Consider the following 15697-nt stretch of genomic DNA (forward strand, 5'->3'; position numbering starts at 1 on the left):
CCAGCTTATTGAATGTTCTGTTAACATAAAGCAGGTATTAAAGTTGAGAAACTCATGTTCTTAAATATATGGCATTCAGCCCCTCTTTCTGATTTCCACTTCAGATCACTTTTCTCCCTAGGAATACTGAACAGAAATTTCCATTTCCAGACTTATTTCAATCAAGTCTGCAAGAATCTCCTGCAGTCCTCGAGATCTGACGAGAGCAGCAGCTATTGAGGCAGCCCATAGCATTGGAGCAGAGAGAGAACAGTTACTGAACCAGAAACAAACTCCTTAAAGAATCACACTAATCACGTTACAAAAACACTAATAGTTCACATGGAAGTGACCACACGAGATCAATCTCAAACGATGCAGTTCCTCAGAAATAACTCCATTCAGCAGAATACTGTAGTAAGCTATGGTAACTGATGCACTACTGAAACTTCCATAGTCACTAATGGTCTGATTTACTGATCCATTGTGTAGAAAGGGTAGAAAAGAGAGAGGAGCAGATTCAGAAAAAATTCTAATGTCACTCATCACTGGCTTTTCCTTTAAAAATACTATGAAAGTCAGTTTGTCTTCCAAAGACAGAACCAGTCTTAAAGAGAGGACACTAACTGCCAAGTTTTACAGATGAACAGGACTTAAACCAAGACAAAAATCAGCCTGAAGAAAACCAGACAGATTTAGATGTAGCTAAAATAAATCTCATTTTTTATTTTACTTTCTTCACATTTAACAGATATAGATTCATACTTTAGAATTACTTCCTCCTGCTTTACCAAGAAATTCTATGTTTTCTTTACCAATGTCTCCTTGTTAGAGCTCAGCATCAAGGAATGATTTTTTCATTTTCTGACATCAATATGGTTTTCGAGCTGACCTGTCTTCCATCCAGACTGACATTTACAAGCTGTGCTAGAAGTTGTCCTCCTCCGCTTTTCTAACCTTATTAGAGGCATAAGGAGCATATCACTGAGACAAGATTTCAAATGAATCACCTCCCCCTGAATGCCAAACCAGTGACTGTTTAAACAATTAAAAAACTTAGTCTCAGCACTGTTTAAAAATCTACGTATCCTGTAACGGCATCATGTAAAGAACTTCAGCAGCCATGTGTTAACATTTGCCATACACCAGCTCATCCATTCTGACTATAAACAGAAGCAAAAACATTTACACTTTCACAAAAATACTTTAAAAACCATTTTATACATAGCTTAAGAAACATTTTGTAACAGAGAAAATAGTTCAGCATGTAGAAGTGAAAAAGAGAACATTATTTCAGACTGTATAGCATAGTTTTTCTTGTGCATCACAGAAATCATTAAAACAGAGAAACTAACTGCAATATTTTTAAAAACAACTCATTTTTGTACAAAAAAAGTAATCCAGTTACAATTTTTAGGCCAAACTTGTTTTGCTCCAAAACTTTCTATGGAACTCTATGTAAGGAATGCAAATGCACAACTGACTTTTATTTTGACAGCTTAGAGTTTCAAAAGGAGCAGAACGATTTCTGGGCTGAAATTCCTGCTCTGTTTAATTATCATTATCCTATAAATGACGTCAGGAACAGTATCAGACTAGAACTGGCACTAATATACTATGAGTGGATATAGGCAATTAAAACATGAAAGATTTAATTTCAACTGAAACATATGGAGCACAGAAAACAATAATTAAATGTAATATACAGTTAATCAGAAAGAATGGCTGCTGATTCCAGTGGCCAGTTCTATGGCAAGATTAGCAGTATGTTTAAAAAAAAACCAAAAAATCATAAACCAGCAGAATAAACTTAAACTTTGCAAACTTTTGTCCTCTTAGAAACAACTTCATTCTGCTTATTTTGAAAATAGAATTGAAGATTTCTTCTTCTACAAAATGAAATCTGTACTCCAGGTCTAGTTTTCATAATACTTGAACCATCCAAGAAACCATAAAGAAGCAGCTTGTCAACAACTACCATCAACACAATAACTGGACGATTTTAAGTAGGACCGCCAAAATCTCAAAAACTAGATTCCACAATTCAATATGTTACAATTCTTGTTAGAAGAGAGTAGAGAGACAAAGTGGATGTTTACAGATTCATCCAATGCACTCAGCAGTTCTGCTGACCCACCGACCTCTGTATCTTTGGCTACACACAAACACCTTTACCTCATTTTCTTTGTGTTCCAACAAGAGGAAGCCAAAGTTTAGCGTGTTCTTGGTAAATCCGGTATCTCACACTGGTGTTCCCCATCAGGAGCTTGCAGAGAACACAACTCAAGAACTTTTCCTCTATTCCTCATGCCTGAGCTCACCATTGAACATAGCAGACGCATTAATAACCTGCCTCAAACACACTCTTGCCATGCCTCACTCCACTCGACTCTGATTTTCACGCTGTAGCAGAGGACTCCAAGGTTTGGGGCAGCACAGTAGTGAGAAGCCTGCAGCAGCATTTCACCTGCTTCAGTGAACACTCAGAGCATGCCTTCCTGCAGCAGCACCTGGACCCTGAGCACTGCTCTGAAGCAGATGGAGATGCAAATGGGAAATACTACCAGAAATGGAAAAAATTCTTCCCTTCCAAAGAAGTTTCCACATCTATACCTTACCACGTACAGAATGAGAAAGCATTCATTTTGCTTAAGGTTCCAACTTTTTCAGTCAGATTGCATCTTCATCTCATTTCCCCCAGAGCAAGGCCGTTTGCCCTTCTTCCCAAACCTCACAAACTTAGAAGCACGAGAGGCAGCACGAGGGTAACACAGACTGAAGCTGGAAAAAGGAAGATAATGCCTGTGTTTTTCAAAGGCTGGAGGAAGAAAATAGGACTGCCTGACAATGTGAAGATTTGAAAGCACTGCCAAGATCGTCATGAAATAGTAAAAACAGGAGATTCTTGCTTTCACAAGCTTTTACCAGAAGACCTCTGAAAACCCTTTCCTCCCACCACGAAAATCCTCAACCATCTTGAAACACTACTTGGATTTGTCCTACTGGGAAGTCCTGAATTCTCTCTTGACCCATTTTTCTCATCTATCAAATCACTGCCCACAGCAATTCTCATAATTAGAAATGCTACATGTACTAGAGATGTGTGTCTGGAGCTCTTCAGAATCTGAAGCTAAGCATTGCATTCATTTCCACTGCTGACTTGCAAAGAGTTAACTATAAAAGTCAACTACCTTTCTTCAGATAGGGTATTTCTTATAGGAAATTCTGCGTAAGCTATCAGCTGTGGCTGAGAGGTAAGCCTCAAAACTGATTTTTAATATTGACACTCTTGCTAATTCTACAAAGTCAAATGGATAACTATTTGTTATAAAAGATCATGTAAAAGAAGCTTAGTGGTATTACACTGAGTTTCTAATGAGACACACAGGAAAGTTCAAAATGCAATGCAGCTTTGCACAGAAAGAAAGAGACAAAGTATTAAATGTTTTCTCTGACTCTTGCCAAAAGTCCTGCTCTGAAGTGATGGATGAGGTTTCCTGAGGCTAAGACGCCAAAGCCAATTAGCCATGTCAATCCACAAGAATGCCAGCTGCCAGGATCTAACTTTATTACAGTATTACTTAAAAGTGAAGACATCAGCAATGTTTAAGTTCACATGACTCCTAATTTTAAAACCTGCCTTTTTTAGATTTAGGGTGGGGGCAGTGACAATGACCTTAAGTTTCAACCTATTAAAGTCCTCACAGAGTGCCATGATTACCCATAATTTAATTATGTAAAGGATTCTGTTAATCAAATTAGATTACATTATGCACTATTCAAAAGAAAGTAAGACCTAGCATATTTCCCTCCTCAAATGAATTCTATGTAATGTTTATATTTAAAAGTAGCAATTTATTTCAATAGTGCCTGTTTTACTTGCCAAGCTGCATATCCCACAGAACATGATATGTGTAAAGTATATAGCTTACCCATTTATGGCATCTAATTCTGAATTCCAAAATAAAATTTTTGGAAAATGTCTTGAGTATTTGTCGACTAGAATAAAGCATGTCCAAGTCTTTGATTATTTGAAAACATCTGCATTTAATTTCTAAGCAAGGAGTTTGGAAATGTTCATCTTAGAATACACTTCCCTGCACATTTACCACAATAAACTCAATCATCCCATGGAAGGATAAATTTTTTCTTGTTTAGGTGCCTATGAAATAAATCTGAACATTACTGTCAAGCAATAAAAAACACCCATTTATTTTGAATAGCATCCCTATTCCTCCAAACTTCTCAGAAAACTGTGTATACTCCAAGCAGTGTATATTAAGTTTATTGACATCTTAACTGAAAGTTTGGCTTTTTGCTACTACAACATTTACACTGCTTTACTTTACCACCCCAGCATACAACTAGCAGTTCTTAAACTATTCTGTACCTCAAGGATGCTGAGAGAATGAGACCAAAGCAGAAGTATAACAAGGTTAAAGAACAGTTGCAAGTCTTCAGGAAGAAAAATCAAGCTTTCTTTTCTAGATTCTTATTCAAAACTGGGCTTAATTTTAATAATTTCCTGGCTGGATAGTTTTTGTTCTGCAGAAACATGCCCATCCACAACTAGATATATAGCAAATAAGAACCATTAGTAAGAGCTTAAAATTAATAAAAGTTTGTTCTCAACTCTCAGTTTAACCTGTCAAAGGAAAAAGAGATCAGAATAAGTGACCAGCATATTCTAGTTATGCAGGTCTCTGACTCCGTAAATCCTGTTTCATTAGGATTTATTTCCTTCTGTTGAGATTCTTCTGAAAGATAACTTCATAAAGTAAGTGCCATCAAGTGCCCAAGAGTGCTGTATTTTGTTGCCATTTACAGAGCATTAAGGATTGCCTACTGAAATGACATGGAGAAAAACCCTATTTCTCACTGCAGCACACTGTCTTCAAGTGTAAACTAACATGATTAGCTTTCTTCACTGAGATTTGTCCTTAAAAATCTAAAGGATAATAATCCATTGATCTTAGTTCTTGTTCCTGAGTTTCAAAAGCCAGATTACTGTCACCAAGTGCATGTGTGATGCCTGACTGTCCATGCTGTGACACCAGCCATATCCCAAATGTCACTCTGAGAACAAGGGGCTGACTCTACCCAACTTTAAACCATGAGGCAGCACAAAGATGAAGGCCACGTTTAAAGAGTAAACACTGCATTAACTCGGTCTAGTATTCCTTCCATGAAACGGGAAAAACGCAGCTCTTTGTTTTCTACCTTATTTTTCCACTAAGATCCAGGCAGTAATGAAGCAGAAGCCATGGAAGATTCTCTCCTGCTAAACCCAGATGACAAATCAGGAGAAAAAATCCATCCCACAAGCAGGACTTACCAAGGAAATAAATCCTTACTAAGGATACATGACCTGTGTCCTATGGTGACTTTATGATGCTTGTATCCCAAATCATCTGTTCTTTTTATACTGGATAAGTTTTGCACCTTTAAGACTGGTTCTGAGAGCAAAGTGCGGGAGAAGAAGCACAGAGTTTGTTTCCAGAAACAGCACTTGCTCCCACGCATTCCTTCTCACTGACTGTGGTGTCTGCAGAATGGACAGTGGGAGAGAGCTCCCTTTTGCTTTTAGTTAGTTTTTAGCTAGCTGAGGCAGAGAAGTTCCCCAGACTGTGGCTTTTCTTTTTTCTTGGAACTGATTGGCCCTGCTCTGGAATGAAAAACCAGAAGAACACTGGGAACTCACACCTGGGGCCCACCAGGGCCGGGACGTGGAATTTTCCAGCACAGTAGGGACTAATAAGAAACTGAGCAAGCCGAACTACACCCCACAAAAAGGACTCTCCCTGAATTTGTCATCTCTTCAGAACAACGAGAGGTTCCACTGATTAATATTATTCATTTTTCCATGTTTGTAACTACATTGCTTGTTAAATAAACAGCTTTTTTCACTTCTCTCAGAGGTGGTTTATGTCTCCCAAACTGGTGGGGGGAGGAGCCGCTTGAATCTGCTTTCTAGAGGGACCCCATTCAGAGGGTTCCTCCCTAACTTGCACTAAACCAGGACAACCTAATAGAAGAAGTAGAAACCAAGTCTTGAAAAAATCCTATGCTACAATGTGGGCCAAAACAGTTGCAAAAATGCCATTATTAGAATCAGGGATTCAGGACTCTCTGTTGAGCTTCAGACTTGAAGTATGTTATACTAGAACTATAGCCCCAGGGAAAACACTATTGAGTTGATTTCAATGTCTAAATTGATACCAGACAAGTCTTGTTCCTTGTTGGTACTAAAATTAAAGGCTTAACTTGTGACAGAACTACAAAAATTATCAACTACAGCAAATGGCAAGACATCACCTGAGAGAGTTTGTCCATGCAAAAGCAGAAATTCTGCCATGAGTACTTCAGACCTCTTTCCAACCAGGACTAAATTCTGTCCTTTTTGCTCTTCCCTCATCCAAGCAGCAATGACTGGGTGCTGGATGCTCCCCTAGGGGAGTCAGGACATGCTTCAGAACAATGTCGCAAAATGGGGCTTTGACCTCCACAAGGCTTGAAGTACTTTACAATCCTGAGCTTCAGTTCAATGCAGTTTCCAAAAAGGAAAACCCTTCCCTCTCAGCTTTCAAATTTTCACAGAATCACATAATTTTTTAGGCTGTGAAAGAGCCTTAAGATCATCAGCTCTGATTGCTAACCCAGCACTACCAAGTCCATCACTAAAGCATGTCCCCAAGCACCACATGTACACGCCCTTGAAATTCCTCCAGGCTTGGTGACTCCACCACGTTCCTGGGTAGCTTGTTCCAGTGCTTGACAACTCTTTCTGTGAAGAAATTGTTCCCAGTATCCAATCTAAATCAAAGTACTTCTGCTATTCCAACAGTAATTTATAAAACCAAGAAAATAAAACCACTTAGTATTCTAACAACGAAAGTAACTTAGTATTTAAGGCTTTTTTGTTTGACATAAGGAACTAAGTAACGGTTTTAACTCACACTCTGTTTAAAAGATGACAATACAATGAATGAAAGGGGAAACTGGACACCATCAGACAATAAATACATGTTTCCTGTCAGCCACTGCTGTAATCAAAGCCACTGTCACCCCAGAAGAGGAGTAGAGAAAGCAGTGACAAAGCAATCCTGGAAGATAAGTGTCTCAAGCATTTACCTGATGCACTTTCAGTTATGGAGATAACTTTTGAAATATTAGAAAAATAAAATCAATTTTTTTCTATTTTGGCTAATATGCTAAAAGAATAGCTAAACTCTTATATCCTGGCAGTCCTTGTATAATGTTAGTTATAAGGATTATCTGAAAGCAACAAAATTTTAATTGCTTAGAAAGACAAGGCAGAAGTGGTCAAATTCATTTTACTACAACTGAAAGGTTGAAAACATTTAAAACATGCATTTGGAAAATGTAAATCCACCTGGTCCATCATTTTGGATTGTCTCCATGTTTTGACTAAGATGAAACTGTTCCCAATGGAGAAGAAAAGATGGCAGCTTGTCCCAATTATGAAATGTCAGTTTAGTAAGTTCAAACAGAAAATATTTCTAGGGCACATTTTCATGTGTAGCCAAATATAATCTTTAGCTGAAACAATGAGATGTGTTAAATACCTATTACTTCACAGAGTAACAAACGAAGAAGTGACAATGATCTTCTTTCATTTTAAAGGATATTTTTGAATTGGTACACAATGTTTTATAGCATGTAACAGCATTGGGTGGTAATTTCACAAAGTAGCAAGTTATATTAATGACAAATGATTGCACATTACTACAAAAACTCCACAAAACAAAAACACCCTTCACCTACATTATTCATAGTATCCTCCCTCATTTAATTGCAACTGGCACAAGGTATTTCTTGAGACATCCATAACAACTCAGATACATCAGCAATTTTGTACAGAGAGCATTTGATAAGCTAGTAAGAAAAATCACTTAGGAATGCTCAGTGTCATTTCTTGTATGCAAGTACCTTCCTTTACAATATTACCAGTTTGCCTTTAGCAAAAAGTTAAAACTACAGGACAGCAAAAACACAGATTAAAAGTGGCTTTCTGTTGTTTTTCCTCTGGCCACAGCAAGTATCATTCCTCTTTCATCCATCCACCTATCACCCTCAAAAGGCACGAAACAATATCAAATTTAGTGTATATGGAAAGTGATATTGGAGGGCTCTTGGCCTCAAACATTTGAACCATGTTCTATATTGTGCATATCTTTGTCAAGCTTGGTATCTACTTTGCTCTCTGCATGTGCCAGATACCTGAAATTAGGCAAATAGCTTTGAGGATTTTTTAAATATTGCACAGCATGACGATTTTGTGATATCTTGAATCACTATAACTTCCACCATGTAAAAAAAGAAATCATACAAACATCTGGAGTTAAAGTTGACTGAAGAGCAATGGATATTCATTTCTCCATTAGATCCTGAGGGATTTCTTTTTGAGTCTGTGTTTCAGCATTTTTGCAAACTCCTAGACCAAATATTTCAAGCTTTAAGAGATCAACTTACATGCAACCTTCACACTTGACTAGTTGGAATAAACAATGATACAGCCCAAATAAGCCCAGATTTAGCTGGTTTATGAACTGAAAAACAATTCAACTATGAAACTGCTTGGACTACTTCAAAACAGCAAAAACTCTGCTCAGCTGTATTACTTTATCACATACAGAAGCAGAGCATCACCCACTGGAATGCCACTGATCAACTCGTTCCATACATGTTTAAATAGTATTTCCTCCTCTATGTATGAGGATCTGTGGGCAGTATTTCATAAATATCAGATGCACTGATGACCCAATATCAGCATAGGAATAAATAAGATTCAGCATCTTCAGACTTCTCTGTAAACTTTGTCCAGATGCAATTGCAAATTCAGTTGCACTTGCCACTTCCATTTCCAGGACACCAACAATATCATCTCTCTGTCTCTCTCTTTCTGGGCTCTTCCTAAAATTTTCTTAATATTAATTAATTATTAAGTTAATCCAACCCTTTCATGGCAAACCCATCATTTTCTGTATCATCTGCTCTCTGTTTTAACTAGAATGAACTTCACATTTTCTCATCTTTTTTCCACTTGTTTTACCTCTAACACTCCCACACACTAACTTCCACTACCAGCTCCATGGCTCTTGGCACAATAAATTTTTGTGTTTTACCTGTAGATTGTGCTTCTCTACTTCCTTTCTTCTTATCTCTCTTATCTTACTTTCCAAATTTATAACTTTCCACTCAGGAATGCTTTCACTATGCCTGGAACATACCCCTACAACACTTCTTCCTCCCATCACTCCCTAGAAACAGCCCTCAACAGCATTACTCTGCCTTTTGCATCCAGCTGCTTCACCTTATGCGTAAGCTTTACATCATTTAATCCATGACCTTCAAGAGCATCTTATTAATATTAACATTACCAATTCTGTAAGCAGTCCACCATACATCAGAAGTCCTAGTAGAGAATGAATAAAGACTTTGATGTAGTGATGCACAGTTTGAATTTCAAACATAGCATGCAGCTCAGCACATGGTAGGATAACTGCCTCTTCTCTGGTGTAGCATTTCAATGACAACACAGCAATGTCTCTAAAGTTTTGTTCCTCAAAGAAGCTTTATATAAAATCAGTCCTAGTTCAGATTAGACTCTTCCTATCCTGCATTTTGAAGGTAGCCTTTGTTTGTTTTGGTTTCAACATCAGAAAAGCCAAAATTTATTCAATGTAAAAGCAACAACTCAACTGTTGAGCAGTTCACAACAAAGTGTGCCTCTACTGTTTGGAAACATAAGAGCTTCATGGTCCTCTTCATGGACAGTCATTAATCCCAGCTACTGTTCCAGATAAAAATAACTGAAAGATTACATTTCACTTTCCACCTTTTGCCAGAATCTTGAGGTTCCTTTTGATCTCAAATTATCCATGAAGGATCATCTCATATGTTCACTACCCATGCATCTCTTATGATCCTAGAAATTTTGTGACTTTAATACATGCAATCCAAAATAGAACTTGAAAGCTGCATGGCTCTGTGTGGTCCACAGCACTGATTACCGCTATTACAGAAACTTTAGGTCTCAAACCCACATGTTCAGCACTTTTAGGGCTTAGGCATACTAATTTAATTCTAAAAGCTTCAAATGACTTCCACTGAGAAGCTAAGAAGTTGATTTTAGACTCTGCACATTAAAATTAAAACTATAAATACTTTTTCCAATTCCTACGGCTGAAAACAAAAGCAAAAGAAAATCCAAATCCTAAAGTACATTCTTATATAGCTTCAATTTTGCAGCAAGCTAATCTGTAAAAAAAAAAAAAAAATTATTCTATTTTTCCAGTTTCCTAAACATTTTCAAACTGTCATGTTAACATGTAAGCAGCAAGGAAATGCAGCTAGGGATAAATCTATAATTACTGACTTACTTAAAATGGACCAGGACACTTATTCACATGCTTCCATTTCCAAGTTTCTAGAGCTCCAGATTAAAAAACAATAAAAATGTCACGTTTAGAACAAGAGACCTTAGACCTCACCGCTTTTCACATTCTACTGCATTTAACTCGCTGAAATGAGAAACAGCAGCCATGCATAAAGATTTAACATACCTTTCCCCTTTCCCATAAGTAAATTCATCTCCGAGGACAAATTGTCACATACTGCCAACTGAACAACAGAACAAAAATTTTCTGATTTAAAAGCCTTAATCTGGCTATAAAAATTCACTGCAGCAACAGTCATGACAATCACTTATAATAACCAACAGTAATTACAGTTACCTCCTGCCTACCTGGGCAAAGGCACACATAAGAATCACACAAAAAGCCTTCATTATTATGGCTGCAAAAGTCAGTGCAGCAAAACGTGAAACAAAACAAAGGAATACATTTACTTCCATTAACATCTTAACAGGTCCTGACAGGAGTTTTACAGAATGCAAGAAATTCTGGCTAATTTCACAATCTATCTGCCATCACTAAAGATTAAAATGTGACAACTTTCAAAACGGGACATGCTGCAATCTCAAGCTGACAGAAATAAATGTTTTAAAGGCTTAGTAAATTTGTAAGTGAATCTTATCAAAGCATATAAAGTTCTAAGCCAAAGATAAGCAACACAAATAGGGAAACATTTACTGTGATTACAGGGCTTACTAACAAATATGACATGATCACGGATGGGCAGCTTACAGAGCAAACCCTGGCAGCTCTGGCCAAAGATTCATGATAAAAATAAGCCACTATACTGAAGAGAATATCTACACCAAATGGTATCCATAAAATGTAATTGCATGGCTTGACTTTTCCCTTACAACTCCATCCAAAACCAGGTGAACTGTGTGGTATTTCAGCCTTAGAGCCATGAACACAATGACAGCTTTCTCAGAATCGGGATACTCGGAGGTGCTGCTATTTAAGCAGTCCTATTGCCCCCTTCTCTTAGAAAGTCCATTCCAAAGGAATATGTCCAACTAAATATCATTGTCCTTATAACCTCTCTTTTCTGAATGAGAAGTTTCTATACAGTTGCCCTTCTGAATTCAAGGAAAACTTCCAAAGATAAGATTTCCCTGCAGGAGTCAAACCTTATTCCTATGCATTACTGGGACTCTGAGCACATAATTAATTGAATTTCAAAAGGAGAACTTGTCATCTTTTCAAATTAAGTTAAAAAACTTCATAAAGAAAAGGAATCCTAAAGGACAGAGTATGAGCCATACAAGTCAGGAAGCTATAAAAGTTACAATGTTATTTCGACAATAATGAAGTGAAAAGCAAAAATTGGTTTATTCTCTTTGGAAGTCTGTATGTTCCCCTCACAAGTCTGTCTGTAAAATGAGTCTATGAATACAGAAAAACCCAAAATTTCTGCCTAAAAGAATTTGTTAAGCACCAGTGTTTGAGAGAGAACTACGTAATGGGTTTGGTAAATGCATAAAGGGACTCTCCAGGATATTTACCTGTTAACACATGTAATGATATCAGCTCCTTCCGAAAGTTCTGCCCCCACAAAATACTCAGAATTACAAGTCATCAACAATGATTGTACAAGGACGGAAGAGAACATATTAATTTTATCACCCTAATCTGTACTATGATACATTGCCTTTGTCTCACCCCTTTTAGTCATTAATCTTATCATCACCATCAGAGTTTGACTCATGCATGACTCTACTGAGGCCCCAGCAAACTCTCTCAGTAGTCTGAGCACAATTCTTAAGTTGTTTTCTTTTTTGTACTTTCTATGACTATTTATGCAACTCAAATGGTACAAAAATTTTACATAATTCCGTTGGCAAAGTGGAGTATCATCAAGGACAGAAGCATTTCATATTTGTAAAAAGATAATGCCCAAAGCATAATTTAGATAAATGTCATTTCTTTGAAGGCGAGTAAAAGAAATGTGACTCAAAATTTAAATTGATACAACCACATGGTAAAAATTTTTGCATGAACAACAGCTGACACAAGTCTGAGAAATTATTAATTACAAAACTGAAATATATGGATGCTGGATTTCTCATCTGCAAAATAACCATCATTTAAGTACCAAATGCCATTCTATCATGGAGGAGAAATACAAAATTACTTGGGGCTACAATACATGAAACTTGGAGCAAAGTACAATGAACTACATTTCAGCCTCTGCTTAACAGCTATTTCTGAAAGACCTCTGATCACAGTTTGCTCTTAAGGAAGTTTTAGTTATCTAATAATGTGTAATTCTTAAAGAAAAATCCTGCGACAATTAAAAAAATGCAATGAACCTCAGCATCTATCAACTTTAAGCAAGACATTTTCAATGGATCTTGCATATTTTTATTCTTTACTGAAATAAAGGATTACTTACTTGATTAGCCATGTAGATTGTGAGAAGACCTCTCCTATCAACAGAAAAGATAAAATAAGTGAATGAATCAAATCTTTTTTTCAGACTGAAGAGAAACATTTTAATAATTTAGAATATTTTATTAAGGAAGAGAATTTTAAAAACAGATTATTGATAAGATGAATGATTACCACCTTACGGAAAAATAAGTGCAAACCCAAAAATAGCGTCTTGATAGCACAGTATTCAAAGAAGTGAGTAATTACAGGAACCAAGTTATATATAGCAACTGGCTACTCCACATGAATCCTGAAGCTGTCCCAAGGGACAAGGCACCTTGAATTACACACAGCACTTATCACAAAATAAGCCTACACATGAGCCAGTAACATAAGCATGCAAACCATGACCTAAGTTTAAGTTAAACTGAGAATTAATTTACATCAAAATGCTTATGTGTTAACTTCTGTTTTGTGATTGGTGCTATGTAACTCAAGGCACCTTACCCCTTCTGCCTACAATATGAGGGAAAGTTTTCTACTGAGATTGATGCACAAATCTTGGCTCAAACCAGTTGAAAGTCACAGTGCTAAAAGTGCCCTGCAACACTGGCCACCATCTTGTCTTCTAACCTCCATCTACTTTTCTTTCCACCTCTATTTTTTGATCTGTCCCTGTGTCTCAGCCCACAGCTCACAGTGCTCTTTAGGAAAAGTATAAACTTGGGCTCAAGCTCTCACATTTTTGTTGTTTCTACTGCAGCACGAGATGAAAACTGAACTTGACTATGTAGATGCGAGCTGCTTCAGCAACCAACTGCACTGTAGGGTCCAGATCAAATTAAAATTATTTTCTATACATCAGTCACAAGCCACCATCACCCTTAAGAAAGTAGAAGACATTACCACTGCAGATTTGTTTTGTCCTTAATTATTCCTTCTCTTCTGCAAAGATTCTGTTAGAAACTGGCCAAAGGTTGGAACACTCCGTCTGTTTCAGTATTTCCTGCTGGACTGGTATTCTTATTTTCTTGAGTTTATCATCAGCCTTGTAGTATTTGGGATTTTTCTCATTGTGCCCACTGACCTCACACAAAAAAACTGAAATTTTTTGTGAAGGCATCACACACTCAACTATTAAAGTTTCTCAATATGGAAGTGAGTTTATACCCTGAATCCATATTTATCTTCATGACATTTAGGATTTTTTTTTCTTCATATTGCTACTACAGAAGGTAATATAATATATAATGAAAGGTGTAACCCAGGCTTGTATATTACATTTTGTCATGACATTTTCAATTTCCAAGCATTCATAGAGAGATTCACACAGCATTCATAAGAGAGCTGTGCTTTAACAGAACATTTCTTGCTATCAGTTCAGTTGAGAAGTAAACAAAACAAAAGCACAGATAGCAGGAACTAAAGAAATCCCTATTGCACAGTTCCCAAGCTTGATTCATCAAAAAAAATTATTCAGTATTTTCTAACCTCCATGTTTATACATGCATAACTTTGTAAGGTTAAACCCTATATCAAGTTTTTTTACAGCAGTCATCTAACCTACAGGGATACACGCCACTTAAAGTTTTACTCCTTCCACATCACACTGAATTTTTGGAAAGCAGTAACACAGCATATTGACTTCCACGAGTTGCTCTCTACTCAGAGAAGATTCAAATTTGGCTTAAGTTTAAAACTTTAGCAATATCAGTTTCATGGGGTTTTTTTTGTTTTTTTTTTTTTTTAAAGCAGAATTACAAATTTGCTCTCTGTATACCTTCTCTACCTAGTACCACCCTGTGCCAGATACAAGAAACAAGATTCTAGCATGGAAATGTATGAAAAAAAAAAAGCCTGAATCAAAAAAATTCGGTGAGGATGAGGCACACAAGGAAAAAAAAGTAGACAAAAGGTAGGGAATAGTGTCCATGAGTATTTAAGCAAAATAGCCCCTACAACTTGCAATAAAGTGTCAAAATACTGTTTGACATTTCTGAATAGCAAGGGGTAAAAATTCACCTGATGCAATAGATAAATTCAGCTCGCAGGCTGGTCTGCAAACATTCACCTAGTCTTTCAGTTGACTAGCTCAAGTGATAAAACAATATTGGTGGCCTAACCTTACTGAACAGCAAACTGCCAGTTAATACAGTTCTGTGTACTGTAAATCTTATTCTAATTTATTCTCAAGAAAAAATACTGGCTATTTCATATTTCTTAGATTTTCTTTTGACCTTAGTAATAGCATTAAAAAAATCATGATAAATATCCAAACACTTAGCTGTCTGGAAACAGAGAAATAAACCTACCCATAAGAGCTAATCTGGTAACTCAATTCACTTTGAACATTCTGGAAAACATCAGAACATCAAAAACGTCCGGCAGTAACAAACCTCTGAGAAGACTCAACGATCAACTGAGTGACAAATGCATCTTTCAGAGTATACTCTGTGTATTCACAACTGCACTATCTACAGTGGGCACAAAACAGGATTATTGTTGTTATGTTCATGTAATTGACTTAGTGGATTCTCCCCTGCAGTCTGTCTGTCATGCAGGAAGGGTTTTATAGTCTCCCACTGAAATTTATTTAGTCTCATTTAAAACATTAACAAACTAAGAGGGTTTTAATTTCTATTTTGGCCCCTTTGGGGGTAAAATGCAACTCACCAACCACAAAGACAAAGAAAGGAAAAGGGGCTAGAGAAGAGGAAGGAAAGAAATCAGAAGCTGCGGTGCAGCTGCAGCAAGGCCAGTGTGAGAAGTAGGTGGCTGGGAGGAGACAAAATGTGCAGACAATAAATTTGTGCAAGGAAATAACTTCCGGAACTGAAAACACAGCAAGTTGTTAGATGACGTCATCTCCAACTGCCTGCAACCAGCCCGTCTGTGAGGCCCAGGCTGACTCC

At 37.0% G+C, this 15697-nt stretch overlaps 1 protein-coding gene across 1 annotated transcript in view; it reads right to left on the reverse strand.

Moving 5' to 3' along the window:
* The window catches only part of TMEM135 (transmembrane protein 135), a 157830-nt gene that overhangs the window by 109671 nt on the left and 32462 nt on the right, over positions 1-15697 (reverse strand). The window contains exon 4 of the mRNA XM_015641214.3: positions 12808-12841. Within this exon, the coding sequence (XP_015496700.1) occupies positions 12808-12841 (34 nt within the window). The remainder of the gene's footprint in view (positions 1-12807; positions 12842-15697) is intronic.

This window comes from Parus major, chromosome 1 (genome assembly GCF_001522545.3).
Source record: "Parus major isolate Abel chromosome 1, Parus_major1.1, whole genome shotgun sequence".
In the NCBI taxonomy this organism is placed as follows: Eukaryota; Metazoa; Chordata; class Aves; order Passeriformes; family Paridae; genus Parus; species Parus major.